This window comes from Panulirus ornatus, chromosome 5 (genome assembly GCF_036320965.1).
Source record: "Panulirus ornatus isolate Po-2019 chromosome 5, ASM3632096v1, whole genome shotgun sequence".
In the NCBI taxonomy this organism is placed as follows: domain Eukaryota; kingdom Metazoa; phylum Arthropoda; class Malacostraca; order Decapoda; family Palinuridae; genus Panulirus; species Panulirus ornatus.
The window spans coordinates 9,808,099-9,826,750 of NC_092228.1; the positions used below are offsets into that span (position 1 = coordinate 9,808,099).

An 18,652-nucleotide genomic window follows, 5' to 3' on the forward strand; every position below is an offset into this window, starting at 1 on the left:
TTGTGCATTTGTTTCGCAAAAATGATAATACTGTTTTCGGCGACAGTGATATCGATGATAGTGACATGATGATGGGAAAAAGTACTGGTTCTGGTGGAGAGATGGAAACTTGATCGTGCTACGGGAATTCCGGAGAATTTTGCTGAAGGAGACAAATTGTCTCCTGGCAACTATCGGAATAGCTTTCGAGTGCATGGATGAAGAAATGTTTAGCAAGCTACTCTTATCGCACCACGTGAGGCCAAGACTAGATGATGCTTCTCAGGTTTGGTCACAGCAACTAAAGAAGCGCAAGGAAGAGAAGGTCTAGAGAAGGGCAGACGAAGATCGTACCAGAGTTTAAGAGAACTAAACTTCAGGGAAGAGGCTTGGGGGCTTTAAGCTTACCCTCCTAGGAAGAAAGAAGACTGAGGAGTGACCTAATCACAATCTTTTAAGTTTTTATATAATCAAAAGAGGTAGACGAAGTGTCCGGACAGTACTTTGAGAGATGGAGGAATAGAGCAATCAAAGGACATACCATGAAATTAAGTACGGAACGTGTAAACAAGCATGTGAAGAAATACTTTTATAGTGTAAGAGTGGTGGATGAATGGAACAGACTGACTGAGGATATGGTTGATGCAGACAACATTCATAGATTCAAGAGATTGTATGATAAGTCCTCAAGATGTGGAACCCTCCCGAGTGTAAAACTCCTTCCCCGGGGAGCACGGTTCAGATACGTGATCAATCAATTACACACACACACACACACACACACACTACACACCAGGGATGCCCAGCCGCTCTTTGGCTTGCCAGATTGTGTTGGTCTGAGTGCATTAGAACTAACTGAAGGACGCCTGCCCGCAGCGACGTGAGCCTCTCTGTGCACACCCTGCTACGGCGACCCAAAGGCCCGTCAGAAGGAGTTCATGCGGAAGTGGGTGGTGGAGTGGAAGACCGAGGTCACAGGAACTGCGATGGTGGCGCCATGGCAGAGGGAGACAATAGAGTGTCAGAACTGGGGGAGAGATAACTGGACGATTGGTTTAAGAAAGAGAATATGGGTGTTTAAACAGGGGAGAGACACTGGGATGTTTGGGTAATGGGATCGGGACCTGGGATGTTTAGACAGGTGGACGTAGATCTGGGAAGTTTAGCAAGGGGGGGGGGGATAGTCCTGGGATATATGGGGAGAGAGAGAGAGAGAGAGAGAGAGAGAGAGAGAGAGAGAGAGAGAGAGAGAGAGAGAGTAGGGGTAGGTGTGAATCTAGACGTTGAGACGGGTGGAAGAACATGTCGTACGTTGGAGCGTGGCAGGGGAGGCCTGGGATATGGGAATTTGTAAGGACTTAAGATATGGGAATATGGGAGATGTGGACCTGTTGTGTAGAGGTTGGGAGGCACGTAGCAGCTGGGACGGGAAGAGGAGGAGGAGGACCTCATAGACTGGAGAGATGAAAAAGTGGACCTGGGTTTTCTGGGTGGGGGAGCTGGTTGACTTGAGAGGTCGTAATGAAAGGATCGGCCGTTGGTTATTCATTTAGGTTTTGGGTTATCGACTGCCAGAGGGTCAATTAAGGCCGTCAAAGTCACTTCATAACACTGGAACGTTTTCTTTTTCGGTGTGCAAGGATCATTTTAACACCGTACACGGTCTGCCTTTACGATATGTATAGTCCCTCAGTGGAAGGAGAGACCTAGTGCTGTAGCTGGCAGTGCGTAGGAAAACAGAAGGCTGCCGGGCGATCCCTCTGGTGGTTTACACTCACAACAGAAGGAGGTTGGGGGTGAATGGACATGTTTCCTGGCGCTTTGCCACCCACCAGCACACACACACACACACAGACGTGACCGGTATTGTCAGCTGAAAGCAAATCTCACCTGCTGAAACGACACATATTAAAGTCAGCTGGTACGTACACACAAACACACACACCAGCCAGGATCTCCTCACCATCCCACATACCGTCCCTGGGACGGTGTGAGGGATGGAAAGCAGGCGCACTGCAGGGTCGGTATGGTTCCTGTGATCCCAACTTAACTCTCACTGTTGGACGTGGCTGGCGGTGCGTCGTGTGCACATTGTTCGCACGTGGACATAGGAATAACAGAGAGGAACTCTGTGGATCTTTATTATCGAAGTTATTTACCTTTTCCGTTCGTGTAAACAACAGTTCCATGGTAAGGAGTAATAAGATTCTTTCTCTCCCATGTACTCTGATTTTAAACGCTGGTGTTTTGTTTTTTTAGATCAGGTCTTTCGAATTTTTCTGATTGTCTTCGGAAATGATTCCTTGACGTGATTTCACGTTCGTCGGGAAAAGTTGTAGACGTAAATCCATCATACATTATCATTGATAACGTGTGACTTTCCATAATGTGCTTCCGTGCAGGGTTTCGTTAGAGTTTTCTGGAAATTCATATGTATGAATGTGTGATGCCGTTTGATATTTTCTTGATTATGGATCACTCGAAAGACCAGAGCGTCAGTAAAGGCATGACCCGTATCCGAGGAAGCCTCGATGATTCTGTGATTCGATTTTTGCTTTTGAGAAATTCAAGTCTATGAAATGAGAGGACTAAGATTTTTTTTTTTTTTTTATCTTTTCGACCTTTTAGTGAAAAGAACATTAAATTGATATAATTTGATGAATCTTCACATGAACAGTAAACAATTTTAAAGATATTAAGTATTATAATATATGTATATATATATAAGTATATATATATATATATATATATATATATATATATATATATATATTTTTTTTTTTCTTTTTTTTCTCGCTGTCTCCCGCGTTTGCGAGGTAGCGCAAGGAAACAGACGAAAGAAATGGCCCAACCCACCCCATACACATGTATATACATACGTCCACACACACGCAAATATACATACCTACACAGCTTTCCATGGTTTACCCCAGACGCTTCACATGCCTTGATTCAATCCACTGACAGCACGTCGACCCCGGTATACCACATCGCTCCAATTCACTCTATTCCTTGCCCTCCTTTCACCCTCCTGCATGTTCAGGCCCCGATCACACAAAATCTTTTTCACTCCATCTTTCCACCTCCAATTTGGTCTCCCTCTTCTCCTCGTTCCCTCCACCTCCGACACATATATCCTCTTGGTCAATCTTTCCTCACTCATTCTCTCCTTGTGACCAAAACATTTCAAAACACCCTCTTCTGCTCTCTCAACCACGCTCTTTTTATTTCCACACATCTCTCTTACCCTTACATTACTTACTCGATCAAACCACCTCACACCACACATTGTCCTCAAACATCTCATTTCCAGCACATCCATCCTCCTGCGCACAACTCTGTCCATAGTCCACGCCTTGCAACCATACAACATTGTTGGAACCACTATTCCTTCAAACATACCCATTTTTGCTTTCTGAGATAATGTTCTCGACTTCCACACATTCTTCAAGGCTCCCAGAATTTTCGCCCCCTCCCCCACCCTATGATCCACTTCCGCTTCCATGGTTCCATCCGCTGCCAGATCCACTCCCAGATATCTAAAACACTTCACTTCCTCCAGTTTTTCTCCATTCAAACTCACCTCCCAATTGACTTGACCCTCAACCCTACTGTACCTAATAACCTTGCTCTTATTCACATTTACTCTTAACTTTCTTCTTTCACACACTTTACCAAACTCAGTCACCAGCTTCTGCAGTTTCTCACATGAATCAGCCACCAGTGTGTGTGTCTGTGTATATGTGCGTGTGTGTGTGTATGTGTGTGTATGTGTATATATATATGTATATTATCCCTGGGGATAGGGGTGAAAGAATACTTCCCACGCATTCCTCGCGTGTCGTAGAAAGCGACTAGAGGGACGGGAGCGGGGGGCCAGAAATCCTCCCCTCCTTGTATTTTTTTTTTTAACTTTCTAAAATGGGAAACAGAAGAAGGAGTCACGCGGGGAGTGCTCATCCTCCTCGAAGGCTCAGATTGGGGTGCCTAAATGTGTGTGGATGTAACCAAGATGTAAAAAAAGGAGGAAAGGAACCTGGATGTTTTGGCTCTGAGTGAAACGAAGCTCAAGGGTAAAGGGGAAGAGTGGTTTGGGAATGTCTTGGGAGTAAAGTCAGGGGTTAGTGAGAGGACAAGAGCAAGGGAAGGAGTAGCAGTACTCCTGAAACAGGAGTTGTGGAAGTATGTGATAGAATGTAAGAAAGTAAATTCTCGATTAATATGGGTAAAACTGAAAGTTGATGGAGAGAGATGGGTGATTATTGGTGCATATGCACCTGGGCATGAGAAGAAAGATCATGAGAGGCAAGTGTTTTGGGAGCAGCTGAATGAGTGTGTTAGTGGTTTTGATGCACGAGACCGGGTTATAGTGTTGGGTGATTTGAATGCAAAGGTGAGTAATGTGGCAGTTGAGGGAATGATTGGTATACATGGGGTGTTCAGTGTTGTAAATGGAAATGGTGAAGAGCTTGTAGATTTATGTGCTGAAAAAGGACTGATGATTGGGAATACCTGGTTTAAAAAGCGAGATATACATAAGTATACTTATGTAAGTAGGAGAGATGGCCAGAGAGCGTTATTGGATTACGTGTTAATTGACAGGCGCGCGAAAGAGAGACTTTTGGATGTTAATGTGCTGAGAGGTGCAACTGGAGGGATGTCTGATCATTATCTTGTGGAGGCTAAGGTGAAGATTTGTATGGGTTTTCAGAAAAGAAGAGTGAATGTTGGGGTGAAGAGGGTGGTGAGAGTAAGTGAGCTTGGGAAGGAGACTTGTGAGAGGAAGTACCAGGAGAGACTGAGTACAGAATGGAAAAAGGTGAGAACAATGGAAGTAAGGGGAGTGGGGGAGGAATGGGATGTATTTAGGGAATCAGTGATGGATTGCGCAAAAGATGCTTGTGGCATGAGAAGAGTGGGAGGTGGGTTGATTAGAAAGGGTAGTGAGTGGTGGGATGAAGAAGTAAGAGTATTAGTGAAAGAGAAGAGAGAGGCATTTGGACGATTTTTGCAGGGAAAAAATGAAATTGAGTGGGAGACGTATAAAAGAAAGAGACAGGAGGTCAAGAGAAAGGTGCAAGAGGTGAAAAAAAGGGCAAATGAGAGTTGGGGTGAGAGAGTATCATTAAATTTTAGGGAGAATAAAAAGATGTTCTGGAAGGAGGTAAATAAAGTGCGTAAGACAAGGGAGCAAATGGGAACTTCAGTGAAGGGCGCAAATGGGGAGGTGATAACAAGTAGTGGTGATGTGAGAAGGAGATGGAGTGAGTATTTTGAAGGTTTGTTGAATGTGTTTGATGATAGAGTGGCAGATATAGGGTGTTTTGGTCGAGGTGGTGTGCAAAGTGCGAGGGTTAGGGAAAATGAGTTTGTAAACAGAGAAGAGGTAGTAAAAGCTTTGCGGAAGATAAAAGCCGGCAAGGCAGCAGGTTTGGATGGTATTGCAGTGGAATTTATTAAAAAAGGGGGTGACTGTATTGTTGACTGGTTGGTAAGGTTATTTAATGTATGTATGACTCATGGTGAGGTGCCTGAGGATTGGCGGAATGCGTGCATAGTGCCATTGTACAAAGGCAAAGGGGATAAGAGTGAGTGCTCAAATTACAGAGGTATAAGTTTGTTGAGTATTCCTGGCAAATTATATGGGAGGGTATTGATTGAGAGGGTGAAGGCATGTACAGAGCATCAGATTGGGGAAGAGCAGTGTGGTTTCAGAAGTGGTAGAGGATGTGTGGATCAGGTGTTTGCTTTGAAGAATGTATGTGAGAAATACTTAGAAAAGCAAATGGATTTGTATGTAGCATTTATGGATCTGGAGAAGGCATATGATAGAGTTGATAGAGATACTCTGTGGAAGGTATTAAGAATATATGGTGTGGGAGGCAAGTTGTTAGAAGCAGTGAAAAGTTTTTATCGAGGATGTAAGGCATGTGTACGTGTAGGAAGAGAGGAAAGTGATTGGTTCTCAGTGAATGTAGGTTTGCGGCAGGGGTGTGTGATGTCTCCATGGTTGTTTAATTTGTTTATGGATGGGGTTGTTAGGGAGGTGAATGCAAGAGTTTTGGAAAGAGGGGCAAGTATGAAGTCTGTTGGGGATGAGAGAGCTTGGGAAGTGAGTCAGTTGTCAGTTGTTGTTCGCTGATTATATATATATATATATATATATATATATATATATATACACATGAGTACCTGAGCCAGGTACCCATTTTCTCGACCAATCCCTAGGGGTGAATGAACAGCTGGGTTGATTGTGGACCAACTGCCAGAACCAGGATTCAAACCTATGCTCTTGACCCTGGATGGCCTGTGAATGTGTCATGGTCAGGAATACTAACCACTACACCACAGGAATCCTTGCTAATGAATGTCTTTGCTGGCACTCTTTTCCAAAAATATGACAAGTCTTATCCAAATTAAGCACTTGTTCACTTGGTAAGGTGTATATTTTCCTTTTTCAATTATTTTCTTTAAGTGCTCAGGCTTTAGCTGTGAGTTTCTGGTCATTGTCAAATCTATGCACCTCTAATTTCACATCAGGAGAGATAGCCTTATACCCTGTACTGCCCATAGTACCTTTAGGATTCTTTACTGACAGAAGACTGCAGGAAAAGGTGGAGATAACTTATGGTAGTACTGAGTGCTGGTCTGAATGCTTTTGTTTATAAGCTGACCACAAGTGGGTGGAATATAAATGAAAATATATTTTCCCTGTGTATGGGATATGAATTAAAGACTATTTTATTGTGACATCTTTATTATGTGCATTAAGAGTTAATGCACACCAATTCCCTGAGGGAATTCCCCTCATGGGGTGACCACAGCCAAAGAGTCTCCATATCTGTTAAGCTCCAATGCTGCCTCTTAGTCTTTAGTGCCGTACTCTTAACAGGCCTTTGGCAGAGGGCAACTCTAGCCATGTGTTTTCAGAAGCTCCTACCTAATGTTCCTACCAGCTACTACTACCTAATATGATTACCTAATATTCCTGCCTAAGGTTACAACCTACTACTTCAATGTAATGCTCCCATTCAATGTTCCTACCTACTACTTCTACCAAATGTTTCTACCTAAAGCTCCTTTTTAACATTCTTACCTACTAGCTCTATCTATTGATCCTACCATATTGCCAAAAGGTATGGGTAGCACAAACTGATCATTGCAGGAAAATCTAGAGTTGCAAAGAATGAGTTGTGTGAGTTAAGTGTTATTAAGTGTTATTTGTGACAAGGAAAGATTGTATGTTTGTGGAAAGAATACCAGCAGTCCACATGTGGGTGAGGCTGAAAGAAAAAGATGGCTACCTGGTCAAAGAAGTGCAACATGACAGCCACTGAATTGCTGGCCCACTATGCCTAATACCCAGGTGAGTAGTACATGTAATATACCTCCCTGGTCGGTGGCTGCCTACCAGATACTACCTGCCTTGAAATATCCTGAAATGTTGATACAGAGGAATGATTTGTACATTCAAAATACAGAACAAAGGATTTTTTTTTTCAGAATACATTGCATCTGTGAAGGTTTACATGTCATTATCTGAATTTATAACTTAATTCTCAGTTGCTTTAAGTGCAAAATGTTGCTCTCTCCTTATATGATGGCTCCCTCTGCTATGAATGAGCTGAGAAGCTGTATGCAGTAGGTGTACTTGTAATTAGAAAGGAAGATAGAAATAAAACAATGATACAATGAACCACAAAATTTTGAAACGTAATGCATGGGGAGGTAAAGATTAGATGGACTGCTAGAATGATGTAGAACATGGGTTAGGGAGATGCATTATGGTTTATATGGATGCATGAAGTAATGCATGACCTTAGGAATACTGTGTATAGGTTATTGTATTGTATGATATTTTATGCTTAAGCCTCAGTTAGCTGTGCATTGATGAATAAATGAGGATGCACAGTAGTAAATGTAACAGATCACTATTAAAATGAATTTCATCAAGCATGATTCAAACCAAATGTCTGCTTTTACTGCTTACCTGTTTTTGAAGTAATATATATATGGCCAGGCTTACCATGACAGTCTTAATAGACATTTACAATAATACAAGAATCTCTCACATGAATCACAAAACATCATTAAGAATTTAAGAAATAGGAATGATCGGAGAACATTTAAGATGGGATATACCATACTGTGGACAAGGATTGGAGAGGAAAACTACATATTTTTAAGTTAAATTTATTTGGCTAAAATAAATAACATGGAATTGAAGAGATGATCAGAATTATTTGGGTCAGAAGAAATCCAATGGGAGGAGAACAGTTTGTGCAATATACAGTTATAAAACACAGAAGAACATTTTGTTGTATATGTAAATGTAAAAATTCATGGCACAATTGAACTGTACAAAACAGCAAACAAAGCTCACATCACTACATACACAATTCCTTTATCTGATTATTTTATATATTTTACACCCCTTTATTAATCTTCCATTGTATATGAAAGTATAATAACCCATAATATGTAAACAACACTAACAGCCTTAAGAACTTTCAACCACCATCTCCATAATAATTTAATTTTGATGTCACAAGGTTTTATCCTTTCAATCCCCTTACAGCTTTATTGTTGAATGTATAAATAACTCATCTCAGATTAACAAAGGTACAATTTAATCCTTTTCCTCAATCTTTTGTCTTTCTTCCAGCAAGCCCAAACTAAGAATTTACTTTGCAAAATACTTTAGTGCAAGTACGGTTGATCATTACAGCTCATGTATAGCACACACAGTATGGTCTTTTTTAATTTTCGATCTGAAAATGAATTTGAGATAAAAGTCAGGAAAGCATCAGTGTGGCAGCAAAAATTATTATATAAACACAGAGAAGGGGGCCAAGTGAGGATATTCCCTCAAAGGCCCAGTCCTCTGTTCTTAACGCTACCTTGCTAACGAATAGTATGAAAGATATATATTGTAAGCCTTTCCAATATATATATTGTGTGTGTGTGTGTGTTTGTTGCCGAAATTTCCTTAAACAATTCTAAGATACCAACCATCTCCATAACATTAAGTTTGAAGAACTAATTGGGCTGTTTTAAAGTTTTGCAGAAAAATGTTGTATTTTGTTTCAACAATTTTATTAGGAGATAGCAAAGTTGCCACTTTTTTTTTGATGAGAAATGGAAATATGTAAAGATTGATATGGTAAGTAAAGTAGCTATAAATAGAAAAGAGAGAACAGGAAAGAAAAGATGAAATAGAAAGGGTCAAGTAAATCAGTAATGGGCATAGAAAACGATAATATTGATCTTTGATCGTTAATGTGGGCTATGAGTACATGTGCCAGACCATACAGTGAGCTGTAGTGTAAATTATAGTTAATATAAGAGCCATCAAACAGGAGAATGAAAACTTCTCCCACAGTAGTACTTCCATGGGCAACCAAGGCCAAATGAATATATACTGTTCACACATAAGATACACTAGTTTGATGTAAACACATTCATTATCCACACGACTGTGTTGCATGACACAGCATTACACATCATGCAGCATCAAATGATAAGTTTAACAGCTATCTACTGTTGGCACTTTTGAGGAGAATTATTGTACTGATTATAAATGGAATGTTAGGAATTATCTTACTTATGTTACATGTCAAGTGGTAGACATAGTGAAGTAATCCCAGTAATGTTATACTGGTAAGTACTTTAAAAATATTTGAATCACAACCACTCTTCGAGAGATGTATATAAATGTTACTCATATTGATTAAATTCACTTGGTAAAGCAGGGATTTGTTAGCTATGATATTTCCATTTTTCTGATACACATAGCTTTATGAAATCTATTATTTCTTGTCTAATCCAAAGGAATGCCTATATTTCCTATGGTTCTTTTTTTTTTTTTTAACCTAGTATACTCTATATAAGAAAGAAAAAATATACTGTATATGTATAAAGGACTTGCTCATGTGGCCCTAAAAATAACTTTGAAAAAATGAGTATTTGGGCATCTCATAAGATTATACATGAATGCACCTCATCACAACAAACAAGTAGGATGCATAGGGCAACAAGGCTTCCTCAAACTGAACACTTAATGTTTATTTCACATTAGGAAGATTGAAGAATTGACAATACTCCCTTTTTGTATTTCAAACAATGTATTTGAAAAAATGTGACTTCTTAAGTATCAATATAATCTCACCACATTAGGGTTTTTGTCTTAATTACTTTCAATTGATGAAGTTAAAAAGAGAATTAGCCAGTTACTCAGACTTTGCATGTCATTATACTCCTTACATTGTTCTGTTTTCAGTTCGCCTTCCATATGTGCTTTTCTATTCATTTATAGGATTCTTCAAGAGTTTTTTTTTAATTGAATATGGTTTTATAACTCAAAATTATTTTCTGTACTAGAATTAAGTTTATACTTCAGTGAATGGTATAGAAAAAGATGCATTATTTAACTAAAGACATAGAAATTAAATCAGCAGGTGTAGCATGTGAAGATTTTGACTACTTTTACTGTAATAAAGATTACAGTCGTACAGTAACCACTACAATACAGTACAGTGCAGACATTCAGTTGTCTATGCCTGTCTCATCTACTGTATGACATACATCTGAAGTAATCTAACATTGGTTTCAGAATTTTTCCTACAGTATATGATTTCACAATATTATCGCCTTCCAAAAGTGTTATTGTATTCAAGTGCATATAGTTTCATCATTTTCTAAGATACATTTATCACATCATCATATTTCTAATGTTTGAAAGTTTTGTTACTCATGACCCATTGTGTATTTGATATAATATTTCAGAAAATCTTTGAAGTCAAAGGGATTCTCAAAGTCTGTGCTTTATGATTATCTTTACCAAAATCTTACTTGGTGTGTTTAACTTGCCATACACTGTATGTTACTGAATTGTTTTCAAAGTGATTCATTTATGAAAAGTTATCATTAAAGATCAGCAGAAATGTTGATTATAATTGGTGATATCATTGTTATACAATGTCAGATGAAATTTTATAAAAATTATTTGACCATGAAATAATTAAAAGGTTGTGTTCAGGAAAGACGTGATACACCAGTATGACCCACCTATGTGCATACAACAGTTTTTTAAGTCTCCTCCTAACAGTGTGATTAAATGGCTTGAGTTAAGAGATAAACAAAACTACTTAAGGTTTTTCTTCAGAGGATCTTGGGAAAATACAGTACATCACTCAAAAAGTCTTCCCATAGATGAATAGCAGGCTGATGGCAAAATATTTAGAAACCATGCATTTGATATCTCAATAGTATATAAAAAGCAGACATCATTTCAAATATATAGTTCAATAACATAATTGTTAAGATGTCTTCTATATTCTCATTTATAAATATGACTGATCATATCTTATACACATAAGTTGCAAGCTTGATGTACTATTGCAATAAGCTGATACTGGCTACTAAAACTTCATCAGCAATAACAACTAAGTCTCCCATTAAGTTATTCCATGATAATCATAAGTTTCTAATGGACAGGACTTCTATCTCACTTGTCAGTCATATCCTTATATGAAAGGGACACAAGCAGCTACAGTGCTGGCCTGATTGATGATTAAGAGCAATATGAATTGCTGTCATGCATAACAGTATATGTATATAACTTAAAAGATAGCAAGAAAGCCTACTCAAGAGGTCTGCTTTCCAGTCTTGTCCAAAACCTTCAAAAAGTTCATTATCTCACAAAACTACAGGCCCTGACATAGATTAATAGAAAACCTCATATAACATGTATCTAAAAATCTGTATCTTTCTGTTTGCCAAAATAAAGGGCCATGAAAATGGACCCGCACAAACTTACCAATACAACTCTTTACTGGACACGTGCATCTGTGATTATGCGTCTCATTTTTGCACAGGAAAAAGGGCACCTTACTGAAAACAGAATAAGAGCCCACCATTGCTGGTCTTACACCTATACTCTTACCATTGAAACTTTGAGTCATACATTCGTCATCATAACTCTAATGAGCAATAAGCAATATTAGTTGTCTGGAAACGGTACATAATGTCTGATGCTGGGAGAGCTCAGTAGTCTTTAATGCAACTGAGTGTCACTGAGCATCAGTGTGAGGATCTTGGTAAATATATTATCACAGTGCCATGGGTGACTACTACATGCAGGGTATCTGCAGCTTTGCAGTCAATATCAAACCAGATAACTTTGTGGTTGATATATTTTAGATTACAAAATTCTACCATAATTTATGAGTGTACTGAAATATAGGATGGTAGATTACAAATAATTCCATTATCATTCACAAATCTGTATAGTCCAACACAATTTCCAGCACAATATGTTTATAAGTACGGTATAATATTTACTATATAATAAGTATATAACTTAAGTGTTTATTTGGCTATATATGGAAATTCTGTACTTGGTACAAGAATTCAGCACATTTGCCAAATCCCCTATTCATCAAGTGTTAACAGGAAGGAGTATATAATTTTTACTTTAGGAATGAAAATATCATTTATTTTTACAATCTAATACATTATTGCTGAATCATCCCACAGATGATGCAACATCAAATGAAGTGGTGTAAAACATATAATTGATAATTTCATCATCAAATACTGTTTTGTATACAAATATATTACAAACTCTTAGACTTACAGAAGAGCACCTTGTTTTCCTCCTCTGTTTTGTTCATGAATCTTGGATTTTAAAGGAGACAGCCCTTGTGGGCCTACACCACAGCACCCTGATCCCATCATTTATCGTGTACACAGAACAGTAGTATTAAAAGATGTTTTATGTAAGATTTGGACATAGCACCCCATTCCTTTTACACTACCTGCCACCTTTCACATTTAATTACTTTCTTTGGTAATAAAAACTTTAAGTATCACATGTTTGGCACATACCTTTATGCCAGATGACATGATTATGGTATTATGTTAAGTAGGACTCAGATATAGATATTGAAGAGGTCTAGAAAAATTATGGTTACAGCCTTTCCCCCCCATTTTTTACCTTTTTGAGGGGGAAGGGCTGTAACCACTTGTAGAATGGCCAATGCCTGCTTTCTATGATTGACCAAATTGACTGGGGTTAACACATGCTTTTTCCATGACTGTAAATTGTTTGGGATCATTTTACAAAAAATGGGGCTAGTCGGTCAGTTGTATGCACTTTTCCGTTATGGTTTAATAGTATTTGCAAATAGAGGCCAACAGAAATTTTGTATCATTACCCAGAAAACCAATACTCACTTTATGTGTGAGATTTCCCCTTACAAATTTTCTGTTTTCATTGCCAATTGATTAATAATGAGAAAATATCACCATACCACTCAGTAATTATCAATCTGGGCTTTATTTACAGCTCTTCATGATCAATTGAATCGGGTGGTAATGGGGTCCCAAGTGTGGTACTACTACCATTTGTAGCAACTGATAAATCATTTGGTGCAGATGTTGCACAAGCAGGAGTAGAAAGAGTGGAGGGAGTTGGTGGTGGCGTCACTTTAAGGGAACAAGATGAAGATTCTGCAGAGGAGGAAGACTCAGAAGATGAAGAAGAGGTTGAGGAGGTAGAGGGGGATTTTGGTTGTTGCAGTTGATGGACTGAAGGAAAACGATCTTCATTATATTTGTATCCAACGCAAAAGGTGGTTGAATTAACAATTGGCCTAAGTTCTGTTGTAGGACTGGAATTTTCTGCAGAATTGGGCACAGATTGGAAAGAAAATGCAGTAGCTGCAGATATGTCATCCTCAGCTGACACATATGAAGGAATTTCAGTGGTTCCATTGATAGAACAAGAAATAAAAGAAGTTTCTCTTGATTCAGATTTAGTCTGTGAATTTTCTTCAGCAGTTGCCATGGAACATTCCTCTGTAGAAATGCAGCTATTTTGGTTTGACATGTAATTGTCTGTAGCAGGTACAGAACTTTCTGTCACAGGCATGGAAGACACAGCGGGTGGAGAAGCTGGCACTTGAGGTTCTTGTGGAGGTGGTGGTGTGCCTTCTGATGAAGAGTTTGCTGGAGAGGGATCTCCAGAAACTGTCACCCTGCTGGGTGTGGCTCGGGAGTGTGTTGGGGATCCTCTGTTTGAAGAAGCTTGGGAACGTGTAGGGGAACAATACTTGGCACGGATGTGTAAGAATGGATCTGCAGACTTGAGGTTAAAAACAGTCACCTGAAAAAAATATATTTTTTAGAAAGTAATTCCTGTAGATTTTGTTCATATCTTCCTTCTGAAACCTAACAAAGGCAGGAAGAGCACTTGCTTATATGAAAGTCCTTTCATATGTAGAAAACCTCACTATCATGTCACAACACTGTGACACCACAGTAGCAGCATCAAACATGCAGCACTACATTACAGGATTGGAATAATGACCCACTTGAAATGTTTGCACCTCCACATAAGTCTTTAGTCACTCTTTTAAACTCAGACATGAATCCATCTATCACCCTCCTGTTAACTTGAATGGACAGCCTCTACCACTGAGCAAAACCCCAACCATTCTAGGCATCACAGGCAACACACACCTATTCACTCCCCACACCAGTAATATCAACAGAAAAGCAAAACACAAAGTAAATGCCCTCAAAAAACTTACTGGAATGAGATTTGAATAAGAAAACGAATCCCTTAATATTCTGCACAAACAATTTATACACACCATTTTAGACTATGCCTCGCGTGCCTGCTCTCTCACCCTCTCTAAAGCATATACAACGAACCTGCAAAGCACATAAAAGTGTAATGAAATGCTTCATGTTTGTTGTTGCTCCCATAGTGTTATGTGCCATGATGTGATTGTGAGGTCATCTACACATAAAAGGACTTTCATGTTGTGGTTTGCCAGAGGTAATGGGAGGTAGTTTAGGAAAAGACTGAAGTGGGTTTTGGAGAAAGAACTGCTCCTTGGGGAACTCCATTGTAGAGAACATATGATAGCAAATGAGACCATTTCTGGTGGTGACTTTGAACTCCTTAATCACTTGCTAAGCTTTAGAAATGTATGTGGATCTATGGCAAAGTAGACACAGCTTGAACAGGTGTACCCTCAATAGACATGTGATTTCTAGCACTTTGCACCATTTCAGAAATCTCCCACAGCATTAGTTTATGATTCACCACTTGGTGAATCTTATTTTAGTACCTTTACTCAAATATTTTCTTATCTCTCTTCTTATGTTCAGCTTTAGATGTTTTAGGAATGGTTGATATTGTCATACCTGTTGAAAGTACATAGATTTGTATGCTCCCTTGATATCTGGACACACCTGAACCACAAAGTTACCCAATCTTCATTTCCATTTCCCTCATTTCATCTTCAGATTGTAATACCTGCCCTCAGTCTTTGATGTATTTTACTTGTCACCTTTCTCAATTTCTTGTTGTTCTGAAGCCAAACTTGCTCACAAGTGTAAATGACAATGCACAACACTCACACCAAAAACACGTTTAAAGCTCTCCTTCAGCTAGTTTCATCATAAGAGTTGCCCAGTTGTCATACTAATCTCATTTTTGGTCTGCAGTTCTAATGTAAATGTTACTTCTTTGAATTTCCTGTAGCACAGTAGCCAAACTTGCTCTCTGGGATAAGTCACATACAGGACGAAACTGAAAAATCACTGGAAAGACACCTTATGCACTAAGTGATACATTCTCCCTTGCTGAAGTCTTAAATCCTATCTCTGCTTTTCATTCTACCTTTGATTTCCACTAAACAGACTCTTCTTAAGATGAAACAATTCACCAATCCAGTGATTACAGCCACCTACCATCCCTAGCAAAGTAGGTTCCCATGGACAATTCTTCCATTGAGAAACTCATAGGCAGCTGGATTAACTCCATGTTTCCACTCCATGCTGTTAGTGTATGTGAATATTTTACAGAAAATTCTCTTTTAATGTTTTAGCTAATTACAATGGCCATACTCCCTCAGTCTTTACCAAACTCCAATGTATTTATTCCCTTTCACCAAAATTGTTTGTAAGAATGAGAGCTTTCAGAAGATACGAACTTCATATATCTTAAGGGAGAGTTAAACTCATCTGTGTTGGCATAACTATATGTTAATGGAAATTTTGAACTTCTAGATTAGAGCTAAATTTGGCACAGCCACCTGGGTTGTATAACTTAGCTCAGATTGATAACTGATTGAACTCAGTTCTGTATCTCATAACATGGAAGTGGCATAAAGGTATGATTCTGATCACATTCGTTTATGAACTGCAAATGAGGTTACCTGTTTTGGGTCATGTCGAAGGAGGTAGTTTTCGAGGGTGTCCCATCCACCTCCGACTCTAACCATCACATGCTTACCCTTCAACAGCTGAAAGTTTAAAGAATTAATCAATAAGGAATAAAGTATCACTTTGTGATTCTGGTCAGTTTGTCATACTGTACATAATTTTTTGATATACCTACAGAACCTGAACTACGTGCTTTCAACACTGCTTCTTAAGACAGATACTTTCTTAAGGTCCTATCTCATAAAACAGAGCTGAAATTTGCATAGAAAGAACTCTTTCTTCCTATGTAAACTGAAAAAGTGTATTTGATATTACCCCAAAATTTACAATGTTGGGGGTTCATGAGTGAGTTGATTATTTACTGGTACTGTATGCATTCAAAACTTTTTTATATAGCATGCATGATCCTAAACAACTGTTTACATCACAGACATGCCAGTTGGTGTACAAAAAAAGATTGGAAGGTGATTAATTGATATATATATATATGTTATGCTCAACCAAGTAAGGAAAATTAACTTCTACTCTACAAAGTTTAAAGAAAATGTATTTATAAATAGGCCAAAAGAAAGACAAAGTATATGAAAACAAAAAAGCAGAACAGTGTTTACATAGGGCTCTAGTGAGGTGCTGACCATTGCAGATGTTGTAACTGGGATTCGGCGCTTCTGTATAAGAATGGAAAAATAAATAGCACATGGAAAGGTTACCATACATATCAGTATATATGAAAGAAAAAATTACAATGAAGACTAAACTTAAAACAAGAACTTTAAGTAGAAAAAATAAATGACCTTAAACCTATGCAGATGGCAGACTGAAATGATGGCAGTTACCTATGGAAGCACTGTAGTGAGAGGAATCTTTTCCCCTATTACTGACATATTTTTTGCTACAGTTTCCTCAAATATTCCTGATTTATCTTTCTCTCCTACCATTCCCAGGCTTTTCTTGTTTCTTTCATGAATATAGTATAATGCTAAGGTAGCCCTTATTCATTTTGTTCCAAATAATGTATAAGTGGTGCACAATTTTCAGTTTTGAAATGTTTGCATATTTGTATTAAAATTTTTTGTCCACAACACTTCAGTTTTAAACTTTTTGAGATATCATCATGAAATGTAGTATATCATTTGGTATCAGCTTTATCTGGTAAGTCTTTCTGTTGTAAATATATACAGACTAAGTTAAATTTGTAAGGCTGTCTGTGCCAAAAAGCTTTATTCATTTTTATACATACACTGTATGTCTTTTGAAAAATAATAATGTAGCTCAAAGAGCTATATTTTTTCTTCCATGGAACATCATTGGCAAACTCACTCTTCATTTTGCTTATATGTGTGTGTGGGCGCTGCAGTCACAGACAAAAGTCCTCTTTGGGAGAGCTAATCTAAAAGTTTAGGAGGAAGTGGATAACCTGCTTTTTAAAAGGGATTTCTAAATCTCAGAGGTGATGTGAAAGTAACAAAAATCACAGTATCCTACTCTTCATATGCCAATGGTAGGTGCACACAACCAGCCTGTTCTGGGGAGTAAAAACCTAAATGATAACCATAAATAAATAATAAGAAAAACCAACAATATTGTGTTGGGTAAGTGGGTCAATTTTTGAGGATGAATTGGGTGAGCTGTTATGTTAGACTGCTTTAGACTCAACAATGTCAGCTACATATGTGAAGTTTGAACTTCCTTAGGTATAAGGGCAGCACTCTATGCAAGGATGAGCAAAGTCTGTCTATAGTCAAAGCAATTGTTCAGAGGGGAAGAATTTTTTGCATCTCACCAGGACTCCCAGATTCTTAAAAGGCAGACTTAGCTCTGTGTGGAATATGGGGTTTCCAAGATGGATTAGATATTATGATACCAAGTATATTTATTGCGTTGAATAGTGGAATTATAAAGACATCAGAGAAGATGGGAAAGTTGTAGGAGATTTTAGAAAGAGAAACAGGAAGAAACTAGGTTTTAGAGGCATTCAAATTAATTAGGTTGTGACTGTCCCACTGGGAAGTCTTTTCTAAATCTGAGTCTACAGAAGCATGTGTGACAAGACAAGAAGTAGACTAAGCAAGAAAAGAGGAAGGGTTAAGGAGAAAGACCAGAACCTTGAGGGACACACTGAAGATAGGGTATGAAGATGTTGATCCATAAAGAGTTATGGACACAGACTGGCCAAAGAGAAAGCTAAATGTGAGAGAACAGAATGAGTAAGAAAATCCAAAAGATAGGAGCTTGGAGAGACCCTAATGCTACAATTTGTCAAAAGCTTTCAGTGTATTAATGCCAATACCATGATATTCCCTGAGGATGTTCAGGATGACTTGACATTAGCAAGATAGAAAAGGGTATCACCTATGGATCTCACCTTAAAGAAGCTTTAATGATGATCCAAGAGAAGATTGAGAGATTCAAGATTTTTAAGAAAATAGGACTT

General features: G+C 38.3%; 1 protein-coding gene across 11 annotated transcripts in view; it reads right to left on the minus strand.

Annotated features, from left to right (window-relative positions):
- Positions 1 to 8,158: 8,158 nt before the first annotated feature.
- The window catches only part of LOC139748260 (uncharacterized), a 392,710-nt gene continuing 382,216 nt past the window's right edge, over positions 8,159 to 18,652 (minus strand). For 10 of the 11 annotated variants that reach the window (XM_071661213.1, XM_071661283.1, XM_071661232.1 and 7 more), the window contains 3 exons: positions 16,830 to 16,886; positions 16,212 to 16,298; positions 8,159 to 14,146 (listed from right to left, as the gene is read on the minus strand). In XM_071661213.1, coding sequence (XP_071517314.1) covers positions 13,322 to 14,146; positions 16,212 to 16,298; positions 16,830 to 16,886 — 969 coding nt within the window. In that variant the 3' untranslated portion in view covers positions 8,159 to 13,321. The remainder of the gene's footprint in view (positions 14,147 to 16,211; positions 16,299 to 16,829; positions 16,887 to 18,652) is intronic. The other variant, XM_071661292.1, reaches the window with a different exon arrangement.